Source organism: Rhinoraja longicauda, chromosome 36 (assembly GCF_053455715.1).
Source record: "Rhinoraja longicauda isolate Sanriku21f chromosome 36, sRhiLon1.1, whole genome shotgun sequence".
Classification (NCBI taxonomy): domain Eukaryota; kingdom Metazoa; phylum Chordata; class Chondrichthyes; order Rajiformes; family Arhynchobatidae; genus Rhinoraja; species Rhinoraja longicauda.
The window spans coordinates 4,962,053-4,985,060 of record NC_135988.1 but is presented as its reverse complement, the minus strand read 5'-3'; the positions used below and the strand labels follow the sequence as shown (position 1 = coordinate 4,985,060).

At 49.8% G+C, this 23,008-nt stretch overlaps 1 protein-coding gene across 5 annotated transcripts in view; it reads right to left on the bottom strand.

Annotated features, from left to right (window-relative positions):
• tacc1 (transforming, acidic coiled-coil containing protein 1) overlaps positions 1-23,008 on the bottom strand; it is a 207,778-nt gene that overhangs the window by 23,665 nt on the left and 161,105 nt on the right. For all 5 annotated transcript variants that reach the window (XM_078428738.1, XM_078428734.1, XM_078428735.1 and 2 more), the window contains 3 exons: positions 12,938-13,148; positions 11,818-11,870; positions 2,813-2,956 (listed from right to left, as the gene is read on the bottom strand). In XM_078428738.1, coding sequence (XP_078284864.1) covers positions 2,813-2,956; positions 11,818-11,870; positions 12,938-13,148 — 408 coding nt within the window. The remainder of the gene's footprint in view (positions 1-2,812; positions 2,957-11,817; positions 11,871-12,937; positions 13,149-23,008) is intronic.

Here is a 23,008-nt window from a genome sequence, read left to right as displayed (position 1 = left end):
GGGGTTGCTAGTGAAAAATAGATCAGTTATGATCGAATGACAGAACAGGGTGGCGCGGCGGTAGAGTTGCTGCCTCACAGCGCCAGAGACCCGGGTTCGATCCCGACGACGGGTGCTGTCTGTATGGAGTTTGTACGCTCTCCCCGTGACCGCGTGGGTTTTCTCCGGGCGCTCCGGTTTCCTCCCACACTCCAAAAGATGTGCGGGTTTGTAGGTTAATTGGCTCCTGTAAAATTGTACGGGGTTTGTACGTTCTCCCCGTGACCGCGTGGGTTTACTCCGAGATCTTCGGCTTCCAAGTCAAGTCAAGTCAAGTCAAATTTATTTGTCACATACACATACTCGATGTGTAGTGAAATGAAAGTGGCAATGCCTGCGGGTTGTGCACAAAAATAATTACAGTTACAGCATATAAATAAAGTTAATAAGTTACTAAACATAGCACAAAAAGTGTCGACAAAAATTTAGTCTCTGGGGTTATCAAAGTTGACAGTCCTGATGGCCTGTGGGAAGAAGCTCCGTCTCATCCTCTCCGTTTTCACAGCGTGACAGCGGAGGCGTTTGCCTGACCGTAGCATCTGGAACAGTCCGTTACTGGGGTGGCAGGGGTCCCTCATGATCTTGCTTGCTCTGGATCTGCACCTCCTGATGTATAGCTCCTGCAGGGGGACGAGTGTAGTTCCCATGGTGCGTTCTGCCGAACGCACTACTCTCTGCAGGGCCATCCTGTCCTGGGCAGAGCTGTTCCCAAACCAGACTATAATGTTGCCGGACAGGATGCTCTCTACAGCCCCAGAGTAGAAGCAATGAAGGATCCTCAGCGACACTCTGAATTTCCTCAGTTGTCTAAGGTGGTAAAGGCGCTGCTTAGCCTTACCCACCAGTGCGGCAATGTGCGTTGCCCACGTCAGATCCTCTGCGATGCGGACTCCCAAGTATTTGAAACTGCTCACCCTCCCACACTCCAAAGACGTGCAGGTTTGTGAGTCAATTGGCTTGGTATAAAATGTAAATCGGCCTTAGTGTGTCTCGGATAGTGGCAATGAGTGGGGATTGCTGGTGGACTCGGTGGGTCGAAGGACCTGTTTCCATGCTGTATCTGTATCTCTAAACTAAATTAAGCAGAAGTGATGGGCTGAATGGCCTGATTCTGCACCTATTTCTTATGCGTGCTTATGTGAGCTAAAAGGCCACCGTACATTCTGTAGAAAAGGAACTGCAGATGCTGGTATACAATGGAGATATGCACCAAGCGCTGGAGTAACTCAGCGAGAAGAAGGTTGGGTGACGTTTCAGGTGGGGACCCTTCTTCAGACTGAAAGTAAAGGGGATGGGACTGGAGGTAAGGAAAGGCCAGGATGTATCAGGGGCGGCAACAGGTGACCAAGGAAGGGCGGAGCCCACAATGGTCTGTTGTTGGCTGGGGAAGAGGTGATAACCAAGGGATACAGGGATGCGAACAGTGGAACTGCTAGGACAACTAGGATGGGGGAGGGGGGGAGGGAGGGAATGCTGGGGTTATTTGAAATTAGTGGATGCCTGACCTGCTGGCTGCTGTAAATTGTCCTGCAGTGTGTAGGTGAGTGGATGACGGGAAAGAAGAGGTAATAAAGTGGGTTCGTGTAGGAAGAGGTGTCATAGAGATAGAGCACAGACGCAGGCCCTTCAGCCCACTGACTCCGTGCTATCAACCACAAATTTATACAAACAGGAGATCCTTCTTCCATGTGACTATCAAACTGTGCACCACCTCCCCCTTCTGTCGTGGGCTAGAATGACTCCCCCCCACTCCCCACCCGCCCAATTTTTATACATTCCCAATCGTTTCCACTCATCACTTTACTTTCCTGCATCTTGTGTTTTGTGAGTGATGGCAGACTGATTTCCCTCCTGGGATAAATAGAGTTCTATCGCATCGCATTGCAACGTGGCATCAATCCCATGCTTGTGTTCTGGATGCAGCGTGGAGCTCTGGGCTCCCTAGGTATCGGTCCCTCAGGTACCCAGAGACGCCGTGCCATGCGGGGCCAGTTGAACCCAGAGTCATACGTCCGTAGGTTTGATAGGAGCAGAATTAGGCCATTCGGCCCATCAGCGCTGCACGGTGGCGCAGCGTTAGAGTTGCCGCCTTACAGCGAATGCAGCGCCCGGAGACCCGGGTTCGATCCCGACTACGGGTGCCGTCTGTACGGAGTTTGTACGTTCTCCCCGTGACCTGCGTGGGTTTTCTCCGAGATCTTCACTTTCCTCCCACACTCCAAAGACGTGCAGGTTTGTAGGTTAATTGGCTTGGTATAAATGTAAAAATTGTCCCTAGTGTGTGTAGGATAGTGTTAGTGTGCGGGGATCGCTGGGCGGCGCGGACTCGGTGGGCCGAAAGGGCCTGTATCTCTAAACTAAACTAAACTAAAGTTCTACTCCGCCATTCGATCATGGCTGGTCTATCTCTCCCTCCTAACCCCATTCTCCCCATAACCTCTGACTACCGTCCTGATCAAGAATCTATCTATCTCTGCCTTAAAGACATCCATTGAGTGGTCAGTGTTCTGGGTTCTGTCCTGTTGCTGAGGCGAGAGGGGACAGGGCCACTGGGCCAAGGGGGGGAGGGAGGGAGGGAGGGAGGGAGGGAGGGAGGGAGGGAGGGAGGGAGGGAGGGAGGGAGGGAGGGAGGGAGGGAGGGAGGGAGGGAGGGAGGGAGGGAGGGAGGGAGGGAGGGAGGGAGGGAGGGAGGGAGGGAGGGAGGGAGGGAGGGAGGGAGGGAGGGAGGGAGGGAGGGAGGGAGGGAGGGAGGGAGGGAATGTCGGCAGATTACCTCTTCTCTGATTAAGCTCAGCACATCCGTCTTGTCCGCCTGAAGGCTGCTCAGCTCGCTGCACAACGACCCCTCCATCTCACTCAGGAGTGCCTTGAAGGACAGGATGCTGCCACTGCTGCTCATCTCAGCCTCTGCGATGTGCTGAAGGCAGAAGAACAGTTACCATTAGGCTGGAGTAGCCCAGCAGGCCAGGCAGCATCTCTGGAGAGCAGGAATGGGTGACATTTAGGTTCAAGACCCTTCTTCAGACTGGGTTGTTGATTTCGTTCAAGTAATCAATACACAATAGACAATAGGTGCAGGAGGAGGCCATTCGGCCCTTCGAGCGAGCACCGCCATTCAATGTGATCATGGCTGATCATTCTCAATCAGTACCCCGTTCCTGCCTTCTCCCCATACCCCCTGACTCCTCTATCCTTAAGAGCTCTATCTAGCTCTCTCTAGAATGCATTCAGAGAATTGGCCTCCACTGCCTTCTGAGGCAGAGAATTCCACAGATTCACAACTCTCTGACTGAAAAAGTTTTTCCTCATCTCCGTTCTAAATGGCCTACCCCTTATTCTTAAACTGTGGCCCCTGGTTCTGGACTCCCCCAACATTGGGAACATGTTTCCTGCCTCTAACGTGTCCAACCCCTTAATAATCTTATACGTTTCGATAAAGTCCCCTCTCATCCTTCTAAATTCCAGTGTGTACAAGCCTAGTCCGTCCATTCTTTCAACATATGACAGTCCCGCCATTCCGGGAATTAACCTGGTAAACCTACGCTGCACGCCCTCAATAGCAAGAATATCCTTCCTCAAATTTGGAGACCAAAACTGCACACAGTACTCCAGGTGCGGTCTCACTAGGGCCCTGTACAACTGCAGAAGGACCTCTTTGCTCCTATACTCAACTCCTCTTGTTATGAAGGCCAACATTCCATTGGCTTTCTTCACTGCCTGCTGTACCTGCATGCTAACTTTCAGTAATCCTTGCATCCCCTCTCTCTCCATCGCTCCCCATACCCTAGTCATACCAGCTTCAAAGGCGTCTTGCTGAGTTTCATTATCTGTCACTGGTTTTCACCTAGCGCACAGCTAACATTGTTACTTTTTTGCACATCTTTCATTCATTTGTCCAACATCTCCCTACATCCATATCTCTCGTTTCCCTCTCCCCTGACTCTCAGTCTGAAGAAGGGTCTCGACCCGAAATCTCACCTATTCCTTCTCCCCAGAGATGCTGCCTGTCCCGCTGAGTTACTCCAGCGTTTTGTGTCTACCTTCGATTTAAACCAGCATCTGCAGTTCCTTCCCACAAAGAACAGAACAGTTACTATAGTTTTCCAGAATTTCCGATTTAATCGGCCTGCTATAGGAAGGCTAAGAAAATAACTGCAGATGCTGGTACAAATCGAAGGTATTTATTCACAAAATGCTGGAGTAACTCAGCAGGTCAGGCAGCATCTCAGGAGAGAAGGAATGGGTGACGTTTCGGGTCGAGACCCTTCTTCAGACCATAAGGATGTCATTAAGCTGGAATGGTTCATAGAAACACAGAAAATAGGTGCAGGAGTAGGCCATTCGGCCCTTCGAGCCAGCACCGCCATTCAATATGATCATGGCTGATCATCCAAAACCAGTACCACATCCCTGCTTTCTCCCCATATCCCTTGATTCCGTTAGCCCAAAGAGCTAAATCTTCTTGAATACATCCAGTGAATTGGCCTCCACTGCCCTCTGTGGCAGAGAATTCCACAGATTCACAACTCTCTGAGTGAAAAAGGTTTTTCCCCATCTCCGTCCTAAATGGCCTACCACTTATTCTTAAACTGTAACTCCTGGTTCTGGACTCCCCCAACATGGGGAACATTTTATCTGCATCTACCCTGTCCGATCCCTTAAGAATTTTACACGTTTCTATAAGATCCCCTCTCATCCTTCTAAATTCCAGTGAATACCAGCCCAGTCGACCCACTCATCCATCAAATGTCATAAATTCAATGGTTCAATAGGTGTAGAAAGGAACAGCAGGTGCTGCTTTCATCCGAAGAAAGGCAAAAAGCTGGAGTAACTCAGTGGGACACATCTTGCATTTCTTTCATTCATCTGTTCTATCTCTCTCTATATCACCTTCTACCTTTCATTCATCTGTTCTCTCTCTCTCTCGACATCACCGTCTCTATCTCTCGTTTCCCTTTCCCCTGACTCTCAGTCTGAAGAAGGGTCTCGACCCGAAGCGTCACCTGTTCCTTTTCTCCAGAGATGCTGTCTGACCCGCTGAGTTACTCCAGCTTTTTGTGTCTTATCTTTGGCTTAAACCAGCGCCTGCAGTTCCCTCGTGCACAATAGGAAGCCCTGGCCTTTGGTGAAAGTCGTAACAGCACGGAACAAAGGAGCAAGCAGAGAACAGGGCCAACTCCAACACAGAAATACTTTCATGGCAAATGTGTCAATGGCAAAGTGTCAGCGTGCACAGTTTGTACAATGGCGGGCCAGAGCTACATTCTACACACGGGGGACTGTGTGCCAATGCAGTGGAGGTCAGAGTTCGGACTCAGTCATCTTCATCCCAGGGTCCGGTTGGCTGGTATGAAGCTGACTCACCCCTAACTCTCAATCTGAAGAAGTATAAGAAGATAACTGCAGATGCTGGTACAAATCGAAGGTATTTATTCAGCAGGTCAGGCAGCATCTCAGGAGAGAAGGAATGGGTGACGTTTCGGGCCGAGACCCTTCTTCAGACTGATGTCAGGGGGGCGGGACAAAGGAAGAATATAGGTGGAGACAGGAAGACAGTGGGAGATCTGGGAAGGGGGAGGGGAAGAGAGGGACAGAGGAACTATCTAAAGTTGGAGAAGTCGACGTTCATACCACTGGGCTGCAAGCTGCCCAGGCGAAATATGAGGTGCTGTTCCTCCAATTTCCGGCGGGCCTCACTATGGCACTGGAGGAGGCCCATGACAGAGAGGTCAGACTGGGAATGGGAGGGGGAGTTGAAGTGCTCGGCCACCGGGAGATCAGTTTGGTTAACGCGGACCGAGCGCAGGTGTCCAGCGAAGCGATCGGCGAGCCTGCGCTTGGTTTCGCCGATGTAAATAAGTTGACATCTAGAGCAGCGGATGCAATAGATGAGGTTGGAGGAGGTGCAGGTGAACCTCTGTCTCACCTGGAAAGACTGTTTGGGTCCTTGGATGGAGTTGAGGGGGGGAGATAAAGGGACAGGTGTTGCATCTCGTGCGGTTGCAGGGGAAAGTGCCCGGGGTAATCTGAAGAGTAGTCTTGACCCGAAACGTCACCTATCCCTTCTCTCCAGAGATGCTGCCTGTCCCGCTGAGTTACTCCAGCTTTGTGTCCATCCTTAATGGTTCAACAGTTCTTTTTATGATCACGTGTACCAAGGGAGAGTGAATCTCTTTCTTTGTGCACACAGCTCAGTACGATTATTCGCCGGACATAATTAGTACAATCCCCATGTAAGTCGTTGTGGTCGTGGCGATCCCTCGAGGTCGAGGATGATGGTCTATGTTCTGTTGTGTTTATGAACTCTCAGCTGGCTTATGAGTCCAGTCCTGGCTTCGCAAGTTCTTCGGCATTCAGGGCAGGTGATTCCAGATGTCAGATCGGGCTTTGGTTGTTGCTGCCTCTCTTTCCGCTTATTTCTCTTTTAGAAACATAGAAAATAGGTGCAGGAATAAGCCATTCGGCCCTTCGAGCCTGCACCGCCATTCAATATGATCATGGCTGATCATCCAACTCAGTATCCCGTACCTACCTTCTCTCCATACCCCCTGAACCCTTTAGCAACAAAGGCCACATCTAACTCCCTCTTAAATATAGCCAATGAACTGGCCTCAACTATCGTCTGTGGCAGAGAATTCCACAGATTCACCACTCTCTGTGTGAAAAAAAACTTTCTCATCTCGGTCCTAAAAGACTTCCCCTTTATCCTTAAACTGTGACCCCTTGTTCTGGACTTCCCCAACATCGGGAACAATCTTCCCGCATCTAGCCTGTCCAACCCCTTAAGAATTTTGTAAGTTTCTATAAGATCCCCCCTCAATCTTCTAAATTCCAGCGAGTACAAGCCGAGTCTATCCAGTCTTTCTTCATATGAAAGTCCTGCCATCCCAGGGCTCAATCTGGTGAACCTTCTCTGTACTCCCTCTATGGCAAGAATGTCTTTCCTCAGATTAGGAGACCAAAACTGTACGCAATACTCCAGGTGTGGTTTCTTCTAGTTCTGTGCATCTGTTGGCTTCGAAGGCCTCTGTTCCTTTTTGGACGATGGTCGGCCAGAGTTTCCTGTCCTTGGCACTGGTTCCCCGCATGTCGATGTGGATTTCACATTTCTTCACGCTGGCTTTCAAGGCGTCTTTGAATCTCTTCTTTTGTCCGCCTCTTTTACGTTTGCCTTCTTGAAGCTGGGAGTAGAAGGCTTGCTTTGGTAGACGCTCGTCTTCCATCCGAACAACATGACCGCTCCATCTTAGTTGGTTCTTGATGATGAAGGCTTCGATTCTTGATGTTGTTGCTTCATTCAGCACGCTAACTGACATTGGTTCTTCTGCCTTCCCAGCTGATATTTAAGCTGCTTCAAAGACAATAGAAAATAGACAATAGGTGCAGGAGGAGGCCATTCGGCCCTTCGAGCCAGCACCGCCATTCAATGTGATCATGGCTGATCATTCTCAATCAGTACCCCGTTCCTGCCTTCTCCCCATACCCCCCTGACTCCGCTATCCTTAAGTGCTCTAAATAGCTCTCTCTTGAATGCATTCAGAGAATTGGCCTCCACTGCCTTCTGAGGCAGAGAATTCCACAGATTCACAACTCTCTGACTGAAAAAGTTTTTCCTCATCTCAGTTCTAAATGGCCTACCCCTTATTCTTAAACTGTGGCCCCTGGTTCTGGACTCCCCCCAACATTGGGAACATGTTTCCTGCCTCTAACGTGTCCATCCCCTTAATAATCTTATACGTTTCGATAAGATCTCCTCTCATCCTTCTAAATTCCAGTGTATACAAGCCTAGTCGCTCCAGTCTTTCAACATATGACAGATCCGCCATTCCGTTCTAAATGGCCTATCCCTTATTCTTAAAACTGTGTTGATGGAACGTTTCAAGTGTTTTCAGACGGCTTCGGTATGTTGTCCAGGTTTCTGATGCATACAGGAGCGTTGGGATCACCAATGCTTTGTACACTAATATCTTGGTGTCTGTTCGGATGTCACGATTTCGCAAGATTCTCGTTCGAAGACGCCCAAAAGCTGTTCCAGCACACTCAAGACGATGTTGGATCGCACCATCAAGGTCGGCATTGGAGGAGAGGTGACTTCCAAGGTACGGAAAGTGATCCACATTTTCCAGGGTTGTTTCACCAAGTTGAATTGACGGTTCTTTCCGATTAGTCTCAGTTGGTGACGATTGGTAGATAACCTGAGCCTTCTTGGAGTTGATGGTGAGTCCAAGTTTCGTGTGTGCACTGTTGAAGGCAGTCAGGATCTGTTGCAGATGGTTTTCTGAGAGAGCTACAACACAGTTGTCATCTGCGTATTAGAACTCGATGAGGGAGCTCGTAGATGTCTTAGTCTTGGACTTGAGACGGGCAAGATTGGAGTGCGGGAGGAAACCGGAGCACCCGGAGAAAACCCATGCGGTCAGGGGGAGAGCGTACAAACTCCGTTCAGGCAGCACCTGTAGTCAGGATAGAACCGGGTCTCTGGCGCTGTGAGGCAGTAAGTCTACAATAAACAATAGACAATAGACAATAGGTGCAGGATCAGGCCATTCGGCCCTTCGAGCCAGCAGCGCCAATCAATGTGATCATGGCTGATCATTCTCAATCAGTACCCCGTTCCTGCCTTCTCCCCATACCCCCTGACTCCGCTATCCTTAAGAGCTCTATCTAGCTCTCTCTTGAATGTATTCAGAGAAATGGCCTCCACTGCCCTCTGAGGCAGAGAATTCCACAGACCGCTGCACCACTGTGCCGCCCCTCTGCTCCCTCAGTTTGACTTAGTTCTACGCCCTTTATCTGCAAAATTATCATTGTGACAAAGTGCAAAAGGGAGTGTTGGCTGACGAGAATAAAATTGCAGCTCTGACTTCAGGCTTTGAGCCAGACAGCATCTCCAGTTGAAGCTTTGCCCTGCGGTTAACCTTGTACAGATTAAAGCGGTTTTAGACACAACCTTCATAATCTCATTTTGCCTCGAGATAATCACCGGTTCATCCTCCCAACAGACACACCTGTGCGAGCAATGTCTGAAGGAGGGTCTCGACCCGAGACGTCACCCACTCCTTCTCTCCAGAGGTGTTGGCTGCCCCGCTGAGTTACTCCAGCTTTTTATGTCAATGCCTTTCTCTAGGTTGGGTGGAACCAAAGATACTAGAGGAGCAAGATGAACCACTCCGTAGAAATCGCCTATACTGAAGTGTAGTACGCAAAGAAGCGTGACGGCCGCCATTTTAGTAAGCAAAACCCACCGTTCCCTATGCCTCTCGCAGTGTAATCAGTGTTGTGGGGGAACAGTATGTGTGATGATACCATTAAAATGCAGAATATATCTCATCTATCAATTCACAGATTGTTGTTATTTTTCTTTTTAAATGTTTCTGCAAGTTTCTGCCTACTAAAATGGCGCCGTGACGTACTACGGTTTTTAGGGTCGAGTGGTCTATCTTGCTCCTCTAGTATCTTTGATCCCACCTGCCCGCATTTGGCCATTATCCCACTAAACTATTCCTATTCAATCTTTTCCCCTTCACCTTAAGCCTATATCCTCTGGACCTAGATTCCCCTACTCTGGGCAAGAGACTCTGAGCGTCAACCCGATCTATTCCTCTCATGATTGTATACACCTCTCATCCCTTCATCCACCTGCGCTCCAAGGTACAGATAAATTCCAGCTACTCCCTATAGCTCAGAGCCTCTAGTCCTGGCAATATCCTCGTAATATTAGAAAGGAGTCAAGGGATCTCCAAATATCATTCAAGCTGCTCCAGAAATCAAACAAGGAAGACAATAGACAATAGACAATAGGTGCAGGAGGAGGCCATTCGGCCCTTCGAGCCAGCACCACCATTCAATGTGATCATGGCTGATCATCCACAATCAGTACCCCGTTCCTGCCTTCTCCCCATACCCCCTGACTCTGCTAACCTTAAGAGCTCTATCAAGCTCTCTCTTGAATGCATTCAGAGAATTGGCCTCCACTGCCTTCTGAGGCAGAGAATTCCACAGATTTACAACTCTCTGACTGAAAAAGTTCTGCCTCATCTCCGTTCTAAATGGCCTACCCCTTACTCTTAAACTGTGGCCCCTGGTTCTGGACTCCCCCAACATTGGGAACATGTTTGCTGCCTCTAAAGTGTCCAACCCCTTAATAATCTTATATGTTTCGATAAGATCCCCTCTCATCCTTCTAAATTCCAGTGTATACAAGCCTAGTCGCTCCAGTCTTTCAACATATGACAGTCCCGCCATTCCAGGAATTAACCTAGTAACCCTACGCTGCACACCCTCTGAAAAAAAGTTGCCTCTGATGGTGGGAGCAGACTGTGTATATTTTGATTGCCCCATTTCCTATTCAGGTAGTTCTACTATCACCTGTATTTCCATAACTTAAATAGGTTATAATGTGAATATTGAACTGGAGAACATTATTTGTATTATGTGGACCAAATTGGTTATAATGCGATTACAATCGATATCTAGAAAAGCACTTAAAAGTCACTTTGGAAAATTAACAAGCAGAGAAAAGGCTGTTTTGGATATAAACAGAATAGAAGGGGGAAAACTGTTTTCACGTAACCTCCCTACAGTAATTAGACATGATTGTCTAAAAGCTACTACTTTAACCATGGGTAGATAATTGATAGGCAACCACTTCAATTGATTCCACAGCCAACAATGGACCATTGTAGGCTCTTCGGCCACCGGTGCCGATTCTGATTTGTTCTGAAGCTTTTCTTACCTCTAGCTTCCCTCCCCCGACTATCAATCTGAAGAAGGGTCTTGACCCGAAGCGTCACCCATTCCTTTTCTCCAGAGATGCTGCCTGACCCGCTGAGTTACTCCAGCTTCTCGTGATTGTAAGTCAGCATCCACAGTTCCTTCAGGCACTTCAATTGATACTTATTCAATAATATTCTATTTAAAAGATCTTTAGTTTTGAAAATTCTGCAGGAAAATTAACTTTGTTGTTGGAATTCTGAACCTCTTGAGTTTAGTTTAGACATACAACGTGGAAACAGGCCCTTCGGCCCACCGAGTCCACGCCGACCAGTGATCCCTGCACATTAACGCTATCCTACACACACCAGGGACAATTTATAATGATACCAAGCCAATTAGCCTACAAATCTGTACCTCTTTGGAGTGTGGGAGGACAATAGACAATAGGTGCAGGAGGAGGCCATTCGGCCCTTCGAGCCAGCACCGCCATTCAATGTGATCATGGCTGATCATTCTCAATCAGTACCCCGTTCCTGCCTTCTCCCCATACCCCCTGACTCCGCTATCCTTAAGAGCTCTATCTAGCTCTTTCTTGAATGCATTCAGAGAATTGGCCTCCAATGCCTTCTGAGGCAGAGAATTCCACAGATTCACAACTCTCTGACTGAAAAAGTTTTTCCTCATCTCCGTTCTAAATGGCCTACCCCTTATTCTTAAACTGTGGCCCCTGGTTCTGGACTCCCCCAACATTGGGAACATGTTTCCTGCCTCTAACGTGTCCAACACCTTAACCCCGGAAACCGAAGATCTCGGAGAAAACCCACGTGTACAAACTCCGTACAGACAGCGCCCGTGGTCGGGATCGAACATGGGTCTCCGGCGCTGCACGCGCTGTAAGGCAGCAACTCTACCGCTGCGCCACCGTGCCGCCCTCTCGAGAAAGATGCTCAAACCTCAAAGTTGAAGTTACATTTTTGTTTACATTCCCGTAAGCTTGTGTTACTCTTGAAAAAGATCTTTCAGGTAGAAACAGTAAGATGTTTCAGCAAATAAACTACTTACTCCTGCAGCCGCATTTGTTTCCAAGTGGTCCAGTGCTTTTGAATTATTTAAACCTAAAATTGAAGCAAAGGCCTGTGTTATTTTGGTGCTCTTGAGTTTAGTCTAGACATACAACGTGGAAACAGGCCCTTCCACCCACATCCCAAAGACGTGCGGGTTTGTCGGCTAATCGGCCATCTGCGAATTGCCCATTAGTGTGTCAGGAGTGGATGAGAAAGTGGGATCACATAGAACTAGTGTAGGCGGGTGTTTAGATTAGTTTAGAGATACAGCACGGAAACAGGCCCTTCGGCCCACCGAGTCCATACCAGCCAGCGATCCCCGCACACCAACGCTTTCCTACACACACTAGGGACAGTTTACAGTCATACCAAGCCAATTAACCTACACACCTGCACGTCTTTGGAGTGTGGGAGGAAACCGGAGATCTCGGAGAAAACCCACGCAGGTCACGGGGAGAACGTACAAACTCCGTACAGACAGCACCCGTAGTCGGGATTGAACCTGAGTCTCCGGCGCTGTGACTTACCTCTGCCAGGGGGTTGTGGAGGGAGCGGTTTCTGCGGAAGGCGGAAAGGGGAGGAGACGGGAAGATGTGGCCAGTGGTGAGATCCCGTTGTAGGTGGCGAATATGTCAGAGGATTATGTGCATAGGAGAAAAAAACTGCAGGTGCTGGTTCAAATCGAAGGAAGACACAAAATGCTGGAGTAACTCAGCGGGTCAGGCAGCATCTCTGGGGAGAAGGAATGGGTGACGTCTCGGGTCGAGACCGGGGGGGGGGGGGGGAAGGTTTCACGGCAGTCCTACCTTCAGTGAGGGCCGTGAGCTCCAGCTTCAGTGGGCCGGCTGGGAAGGGGGGCGGATGGGGTGGGGGGAGTGGGGGGGTAGTTTTCTTGACGTTCCTATCTTCAGTGGGGGCTGCAGGCTCCGGCTTCAGTGGGGTGGCTGGGAAGGGGGGTGGATGGGGTGGGTGGGTGGGGGGGGGGAGGATGGTGGTATGGGGGGGTTTCACGGCGCCCCTACCTTCAGTGGGGGCCGTAGGCTCCGGCTTCAGTGGGCCGGCTGGGAAGGGGGGTGGGTGGGGGGTATGGGGGGAGGGGGGGTATCTGGCGTTCCTACCTTCAGTGGGGTCCATGGGCTCCAGCTTCAGTGGGCCGCCCTGGAGGTTGGAGCATTCGAAGTACTCGTTGTCATCCTCGGGCTCGCACCTGCCCTCGGCCCCGCCGGGCGCGGGGTTGGCGGACGTGGACGCTAGCTTCTCCTCGTCGGTGGCATGGGCCTCCCGCTGCCCAATGCCCCCTCCGCGGGACACCTCCAGCGGCTCGTCATCCTGAAACACGGAACCAGAGCGCCTGCCTTACCCAACGGCAACAATCCCCGCGCAACCCAAGAGAACTGCAGATGTCGGCTTACACCGAGGAAAGACACAAAGTGCCGGAGTGACTCAGCTGGACAGGCACCATCTCTGGAGAGAAGGAATGGGCGACGTCGTTGTTGTGTTGAGTTTTGGCCGCCATGTTCTGGGAAAGATGTTGTCCAGTGGTAAAGGGTGTATGTTGGTTGGTTGGCGTGGGCGTGTTGGGACAAGGGGCATGTTTCCAGGCTCTGTGACTCTATGATCAGTGTGACTAGGTGCCTCAAGCTCAGTGTGGAATCAGAGGGCCTGTTTCTAGGAATGGCTCGAGTGAGGGCATTGAATTATCTGGAACCATTGAAATTGTTCCACTTGATGCTGTTCGATTGAGGAGAACTGCTGCCGGTGGGGGTCCCTCTACACAGGGATTCTCCCCCTCTAGATCGGGGCCCTGGGGTGGAGGCTACTGAACCCAGGAGTCCCTTGCGACCTGTTCCACTCGTGGTTCACAGACTCGCCAGCCGCCCGCCACTTTTGCGGGCAGGAAGAGTCTGTGTATCACGTGTACATGGAGTGTGTGAGTCTGTGTACCACGTGTACATGGAGTGTGTGAGGTTGCAGCCCCTGTTCCAATACCTAAAGGGGCTGCTCCTTGCCTTCTGGCTGCACCTCACACCCACCGTCCACATCTGTGGACACCCTGTGCGTAGGGGAGAGGGTAGGTGGGGGCGAGGATCTCCTGGCTGGGTTGCTCCTGGGCCTGGCCAAGCTGGCCATCCGCGAGTCACGGCGCCGGGCGGAAGAGGGCTCTGCCCGAGCCGGCTGCCTGTCCCTTTTCCGGGGTTATGTCCATCCGCGCCCGGGTGGTGTTGGAGAGGGACCGTGCGCTGTCCACGGGCACCCTGGGGGGATTCAGGGACCGCTGGGCACCGCGGAGGGTTGAATACATCCTTGACAAGGAGTGTAAGATAGTTGGACAACTGAGGAAATTCAGAGTGTCTCTGAGGATCCTTCATTGCTTCTACTCTGGGGCTGTAGAGAGCATCTTGTCCGGCAACATTACAGTCTGGTTTGGGAACAGCTCTGCCCAGGACAGGATGGCCCTGCGCAGAGTAGTGCGTTCGGCAGAACGCACCATGGGAACTACACTCGCCCCCCTGCAGGACCTATACATCAGGAGGTGCAGATCCAGAGCAAGCAAGATCATGAGGGACCCCTACCACCCCAGCAACGGACTGTTCCAGATGCTACGGTCAGGCAAACGCCTCCGCTGTCACGCTGTGAAAACGGAGAGGATGAGACGGAGTTTCTTCCCACAGGCCATCAGGACTGTCAACTTTTATAACTCCAGAGACTACATTTTTGTCTACACTATAGTAACTTATTAACTTTATTTAGATGCTGTAACTGTAATTCTTTTTTGTGCACAATCCGCAGGCATTGCCACTTTCATTTCACTGCACATCGTGTATGTGAATGTGACAAATAAACTTGACTTGACTTGACTTGTTTATTGTTTGTCTTGTATTACAGTGGTGGGTTCTGCTTTGGTTTTATCGTACTGTATATATTATTTTAATATTTGATATTTTTAAAAGGAACTGTCCCTGGAGCTGGTTGTTAGAGTGGGCAAGGGGAATGGAAGAAGGGTCTCGACCCAAAACGTCACCCATTCTTTCTCTCCAGAGGTGCTGCCTGTCCCGCTGAGTTACTCCAGCATTTTGTGTCTCACGGCATACGATACGATAGAACGTTATTCATCCCAGGAGGGAAATTGATCTGCCAACAGTCATAAGTCAAGTCAAGTCAATTTTTATTTGTATAGCACATTTAAAAACAACCCACGTTGACCAGAGTGCTGTACATCAGTTCAGGTACTAAGAACGAACATACAATGGCACACAAACATAACAGCACATACATAAACAGTTCACAGCGCCCCCTCAGAGGGCCTCAAACACTAGGGAGTAGAAATAGGTTTTGAGCCTGGACTTGATGGAGGGGGCAGTTCTGATGGGGAGAGGGATGCTGTTCCACAGTCTAGGAGCTGCAACCGCAAAAGCGCGGTCATCCCTGAGCTTAAGCCTAGACCGCGGGACAGTCAGTAGCCCCAAGTCGGCCGACCTGAGGGACCTGGAGATAAAACACAAGATACAGGAAATTAAAGTGACGGGTGTAAAGGAATGGGGACGTGCAAAGATTGGGGACTGGGGGTGGGGGAGGGGAGTCAGTCTACCCCGTGACAGTAGGGGGAGGAGTTGTACAGTTTGATAGCCACAGGGAAGAAGGATCTCCTGTGGCGTTCTGTGCTGCATCTTGGTGGGACCAGTCTGATGCTGAAGGTGCTCCAGTCCTTACTGTTCACGGGACAAAGGAAGACCTGGCATGGAGTGTGGGGGGGGGGGGGGCTGAGGGGATGGGAGGGGGGTGAGAACAAAGGACCTGGCGTGGGGGAGGAGGGGGGATGGGAGGGGGGTGAGAACAAAGGACCTGGCGTGGGGGGGGAGGGGAATGGAGGGGTGGGGTGGGTGAGAACAAAGGAGGACCTGGCGTGGGGGGGGGGGCATGAGGGGGTGGGAGGGGGGTGAGAACAACGGAGGACCTGGCGTGGGGGGGGGCATGATGGGGTGGGAAGGGGGCGAGAACAACGGAGGACCTGGCGTGGGATACTGTGTAACTTTATCGGCGCCCTTCATGTGGCGACTCTTTGCATACCTTGGGTTTGCAAAACAACGAATATCACTGTGACTTGTCTCATGTGACAATAAAGTATTAGTTAATTCATTCATTCACCCTTCAGTCACCCAACCCTATCCTGCCTCATTGTCGGCAAGAAACCGCGCGGAGAGTTGTGGACGCAGCCCAGACCATCACGCAAACCGACCTCCCTTCCGTTGACCCCTCCTACGCCTCACGCTGCCTCGGCGAGGCCAGCAGGAGAGTGTTGCATAAAGCCTTGACCTGCAACAGGTACCTCAGCCGGTTCACGGTCCCGCCGGCCGCCTGTCACTTCAGCGGCGAGGAAGAGACCGTGTACCGTTTGTGTTTACAGTGCGAGAGGTTGCAGCCCCTGTTCGAGTATCTGAAGGGGCTGCTCCTCAGGTTTTGCCTCCATTTTAGCCTGATTTTTGGGTACCCGGTACAGAGGGGGGAGGGTTGGGAGGGAGGGAGGCTCTGCTCCTGGGCTTGGCCAAGATGGCTGTCCGCAGGTCCAGTCAGCGGGTAGTCGACAGTCGCACAGAGCCTGGCTGCCCGCTCCTTGTCCGGGGTTACGTCCGTGCCGGCGTGTCCCTGGAGAGGGAACACGCGGTGTCCACGGGGACGCTGGAGGTTTCCGTGAACGCCGGTCGCCGCGGGAGATCGAATGTATTATTGACAAAGTTGGCGGGATTTTAATCTGACAACTGTTTTGTTTGTAAACTGCCGACACGGGCAGCGTTTGATTTGATCGCGTTACTACTCTGTACGTTTGGTTTTGTTTTGGGAATAAAGTATTTGTATATTTTTTTAAAAGGCCAGCTCTCATGCACAGAATAAATGGACGTGCCTTTAGAAAGGAAATGAGGAGGAATTTCTTTAGTCAGAGGGTGGTGAATCTGTGGAATTCATTGCCACGGGTGGGAGAGGAGGCCAAATCAGTGCGTATTTTTAAAATGGAAATTGATAGGCTTTTCATTAGCAAGGGTGTCACAAAGGGTGGTGGGTGTATGTAATGAGCTGTCAGAGGAGGTAGTTGAGGCAGGGACTATCCCAACGTTTAAGAGACAAGTACATGGACAGGACAGGTTTCGAGGGATATGGGCCAAATGCAGGCAGGTGGGACGAGTGTAGATGGGACATGTTGGCCAGTGTGGGCAAGTTAAGGGCCTGTTTCCACGCTGTATCACTCTATGACTCTATGTGTCCAAGGTTACGGGTAGAAGGCAGGCAAATGGGGTTGAGATGGAAAGATAGATCAGCCATGATGGAATGGCGGAGTACTCGATGGGCCGAATGGCCTAATCCTGCTCCTATGACATGAACTCTCCACAGATGCTGCCTGGCGTGCTGAGTAGACAATAGACAATAGGTGCAGGAGGAGGCCATTCGGCCCTTCGAGCCAGCACCGCCATTCAATGTGATCATGGCTGATCATTCTCAATCAGTACCCCGTTCTTGCCTTCTCCCCATACCCCCTGACTCCGCTATGCTTAAGAGCTCTATCTAGCTCTCTCTTGAATGCCTTCAGAGAATTGGCCTTCACTGCCTCCTGAAGCAGAGAATTCCACAGATTCACAACTCTCTGACTGAAAACGTTTTTTCCTCATCTCCGTTCTAAATGGCCGACCCCTTATTCTTAAAGTTCCAATAGTGTCTGTCGGGGAGGGCGTTTTTATCGTTATTTTGCTTTTAGTTTTGATCAACCTCCTCGTCTTCAATCGGACGGCCGGCAGAGCAGTTTTCTAGAGACTTCCGCTTGCCAGTGTGTTTGAGCTGAGAGAAAGCAAGAGGGCCCTTTGGCTGAGTGATGAGACAGGATGTGGCCTTTGTGTTTGGAGATGGCTCTGTGGTGGAGCGGAGCAGCCTGAGGTGGGGGTGACCTAATTCATCTGTGGAGTCCTCACCAAGAAATCAAAGGGTGTGGGGGCAGATGGAGTGGGTGGGGGTGGGTGAATATTGTGGCCCTTGTAATTAACAAAGCCTGCTTTACAACTGCAGCAAGAGCAAACTCAAGATTCTTGTTCAGTACGGGTGTCAGGGGTTATGGGGAGAAGGCAGGAGAATGGGGTTAGGAGGGAGAGATAGATCAGCCACGATTGAGTGGCGGAGTAAACTTGATGGGCCGAATGGCCTAATCCTACTCCTATCACTTATGATCTTGTAATCTAGTGTGAACGAGTGATCGATGTTTGGCATGGGCTGGGTCAAGAGTCCAGAGTGTTTTATTGACAAATGTCCCAGATAGAACAATGAAATTCTTACTTACAGCAGCACAACAGAATATGTAAACATAGTACAATGTAATTAATATAATAAACGAGAAAGAAAAAAGTTCAGTGTGTGTATATACATCTACTTACATATACGCACATGTATATATATATATATATATACACAAAATGCTGGAGTAACTCAGCAGGTCAGGCAGCATCTCAGGAGAGAAGGAATGGGTGACGTTTCGGGTCGAGACCCTTCTTCAGTCTGAGTTACTCCAGCATTTTGTGAATAAATACCTTCGATTTGTACCAGCATCTGCAGTTATTTTCTTACACTGTATATATATATATACACACATATTCACATACACACACGCACGCACACATACATACACACAAAAAACAAACAACAGTAGTGTAATAATAATAATAGTAATAATAATAATAATAGGCTATGCAGTTCGGAGTTTATTTGAGGTTGTAGCGTTTAATAGCCTGATAGCTGTAGGGCAGAAGTTGCCCCTGTGGGCTGAAGGGACTGCTTTCATGCTGTACCTCTAAACTAAACCTAACCCTGTTTGGGTTACACTTGTCACCTATCACTTATGATCTTATGATTCACCTTGAATGACACTACCTTGTGACTTCTGTTCAGTTTAGTTTATTTTCACGTGTACTGAGGTACAGTGAAAAGCTTTTTGTTGCGTGTCAGCAGAAAGGCGATACATGATCACAATCGAGCCGTTTAATATCTATAGAGATACATGATAAGGGAATAACGTTTAGTGCAAGGTAAAGCCAGCGAAGTCTGGTCAAGGATAGTCCGAGGGTCACCAATGAGGTAGATAGTAGTTCAGGACTGCTCTCTGGTTGTGGTAGGATGGTTCGGTTGCCTGATAACAGCCGGGAAGAAACTGTCCCTGAATCTGGAGGTGTGCGTTTTCATACTTCTGTACCTTTTGCCCGATGGGAGAGGGGAGAAGAGGGAGTGGCCGGGGTGAGACTGGTCCTTGATGAGGCAGCGTGAGGTACAAATGGGATGATAACAGAAAAACAGAAAATGGGATGATAACAGAAAAAGACATTCGGACGGGTACGTGGGTAAGAAAGATTCAGAGGGACATGTGGGCCAAATACGGGCAGGTGGGATTAGTGTAGATGGGGCATCTTGGTCAGCATGTGTCAGTTGGGCCACAGGGCCTGTTTGGGGCTGTAGAAAGCATTTTGTCCGGCAACATCTCAATCTGGTTTGGGAACAGCTCGGCCCAGGACAGGAAGGCCCTGCAGAGAGTAGTGCGTTCGGCTGAACGCACCATGGGAACTACACTCGCCCCCCTGCAGGACCTATACATCAGGAGGTGCAGATCCAGAGCCAGCAACATTATGGGGGACCCCTGCCACCCCAGCAACGGACTGTTCCAGCTGCTACGGTCAGGCAAACGCCTCCGCTGTCACGCTGTGAAAACAGAGAGGATGAGACGGAGTTTCTTCCCACAGGCCATCAGGACTGTTAACTCTTCTATCACCAGGGACTAATTCATAGTGTTAATTTATTTTTTGTGTTGTGAGTTTAAAAAAAAAAATCTATTCTGTTTTGTAGTTTAGCACAATCCGCAGGCATTGCCACTTTCATTTCACTGCACATCTTGTATGTGTATGTGACAAATAAAGTAGACTTGACTTAAACATAGAAACATAGAAAATAGGTGCAGGAGTAGGCCATTCGGCCCTTCGAGCCTGCACCGCCATTCAATATGATCATGGCTGATCATCCAACTCAGTATCCTATACCTGCCTTCTCTCCATACCCCCTGATCCCTTTAGCCACATGGGCCACATCTAACTCCCTCTTAAATATAGCCAATGAACTGGCCTCAACTACCTTCTGTGGCAGAGAATTCCACAGAATCACCACTCTCTGTGTGAAAAAAAACTTTCTCATCTCGGTCCTAAAAGACCTCCCCCTTATCCTTAAACTGTGACCACTTGTTCTGGACTTCCCCAACATCGGGAACAATCTTCCTGCATCTAGCCTGTCCAACCCCTTAAGAATTTTGTAAGTTTCTATAAGATCCCCCCTCAATCTTTTAAATTCCCGCAAAGACTTGACTTGACTTGTTTCCAGGCTGTTTGACTCTATGACTAACAGCACTGTTGCAGTACCTGTACTACTGCGATGCTTTAAGGTAGCAGAACATGGGCATATGATGGGCAATGGATGCCATTGCCTGCAACACTCAACAGAGAACGGAATGATAATGGTGCTGAGGAGGACCACTGGAAGTTGCTTTGATGGAGGGGTCTACATCTTGCTACGAAGCTCCATTGGTCAGTGGCAACAGGGTTTGCTAACTCACATCTGCTTGGCAGGAGATAGACACAAACGTCAAAGACGTACCGGTTTGTAGACGATGTAGGAGGTGTAGGAAAAAAACTGCAGATGCTGGTTTAAATCGAAGGTAGACACAAAATGCTGGAGTAACACAGCGGGTCAGGCAGCATCTCGGGAGAGAAGGAAAGGGTGACGTTTCGGGTCGAGACCCTTCTTCAGACTGAAGAAGATCAATCTGAAGAAGGGGAGAAGGCAGGAGAATGGGGTGAGGAGGGAGAGATAGATCAGCCATGATTGAATGGCGGAGTAGACTTGATGGGCCGAATGGCCTAATTCTACTCCTATTCCTTATGACCTTATGACCTTATGCTGCCTGACCCGCTGAGTTACTCCAGGTTTGTAGATTAATTGGCTTGGTATAAATGTAAATTGTCCCCAGTGTGTGTGTGTGTGTTGGATAGTGTTGGTGTGCGGGGATCGCTGGTTGGCATGGACTCGCGCTGTATCTCTAAACTAAACTAAAAATACCCCAACCAAAGCAAGGACGGTCATTAAAGCTGCTCCCGAGAGCAGAATAATGATGTGGCAGAGCCTCAAGGGCAGAATCCCACTGTTACCAACGCAAGACATTCTGAAACTAAAGGCCCTGTCCCACTTTGGCGATTTTAAGGCGACTGCCGGTGACTAGGCTGTTGCTGAACGTTTGCCGGGGTGTCGTGGGCATGATCATGAGGAGTCTTCAATTAATCGTAGCGGATCTCTTGGCGTGTCGCGGAAAAAAGTTCCAGATAGAAATTTCTCAGCAACAGCTGGCTTGTGGCCAGGAATCGTAGCTTATTGCGGGCGCTGTCTGTCGCACGCTGTCCCCAGGTTTGCTAGGTTGGCGTAGATGCATTTAGAAGCACGTAATGTTAAATTAAGAAAGGGCATTTGAAGATACCAGAAGATAGTTTTGTTTAACCAATTTATTTACCGTCAGGACATTTGACGGGTAGATTGGAGGCGGCAGTTTGACGGTCAGGTGAGCGTGGGGATTTCGTGATGTTTCCGAAGACGGTGTAATCTCTCAGCCAGGTGGTAGTTTCACAAAAAATGTAACTTGTATCGACCTGACTCGGCATTGTCATGGTCATTGTCGTGGTCATTGTCGTGGTCATTGTCGTGGTCATTGTCGTGGTCATTGTCGTGGTCACTGTCGTGGTCATTGTCGTGGTCACTGTCGTGGTCATTGTCGCGGTCATTGTCGTGGTCATTGTCGTGGTCGTAGTCGTGGTCATTGTCGTGGTCATTGTCATGGTCATTGTCGTGGTCATTGTCGTGGTCACTGTCATGGTCACTGTCATGGTCATTGTCGTGGTCATTGTCGTGGGCATTGTGGTCATTGTCGTGGTCATTGTCGTGGTCATTGTCGTGGTCATTGTCGTGGGCATTGTGGTCATTGTCGTGGTCATTGTCGTGGTCATTGTCGTGGTCATTGTCATGGTCATTGTCGTGGTCATTGTCGTGGTCATTGTCGTGGTCATTGTCATGATCACTGTCGTGGTCATTGTCGTGGTCATTGTCATGATCACTGTCGTGGTCATTGTCGTGGTCATTGTCGCGGTCATTGTCGTGGTCATTGTCGTGGTCATTGTCGTGGTCATTGTCGTGGTCATTGTCGTGGTCATTGTCGTAGGGTAAAAGAAAATTTTGGCGATCTGCTAAGACTTTGACAGTCGCCGGCAGTCGTCTAAAAAATCGCCTAAGTGGGGCAGCCCCTTAAACGAATGACAAGGCTAAAGATATCTCATGGAATTATATAAGCTGCTTGTGAAGTGAAATCTTGTGTTCAGTCTGGTCCCCTCTGCCTGCGGGAATATATACTTGGAGCACAGGGAGAATGTGAATCCCACCATTTTATTCTCACCGCATCTATTCTCCCCCCCCTCCCCAGATTCCACCACCCACCTACACACCAGAGGCAGTTCACCCACCAACCCACACGTCTTTGGGATCTGAGAGAAAACCGGGGCTTTGAACCTGGGTTGTTGGAGCTTTGAGGCAACAGCTCGACCAACTAGAGTCATAGAGTGATACAGCGTGGAAACAGGCCCTTCGGCCCAGCTTGCCCATACCGGCCAACATGTCCCAGCTACACCAGTCCCACCTGCCCGCGTTTGGTCCATAACCCTCTACACCTGTCCTGTCCATGTGCCTGTCTGTTTCTTAAGCATTGGGATGGAACCTGCCTCAACTACCTCGTCTGGCAGCTTGTTCCATACACCCACCACCCTCTGTGTGAAATAGGGTGAAAAAACTCATACTCTGTATTAAACTGCACCAATGTGATGCCCTGAACTCTCATGGTGCAGAATTGCAAGGTAAAAACCTCTTCTAAACACTTCAGTCGTACAGCACGGAAACAGGCCCTTCAGCCCAACTTGCCCGTGCCGACCAAGGTGCCAGATCTACACTGGTCCCACCTGCCCGCATGTGGCCATTATCCCTCCAAACCCTTCCTATCCATGTACCTGCCGAAATCTTTTTAGTTTAGTTCAGTTTAGTTTAGAGATACAGTGCGGAAACAGGCCCTTTCGGCCCACCGGGTC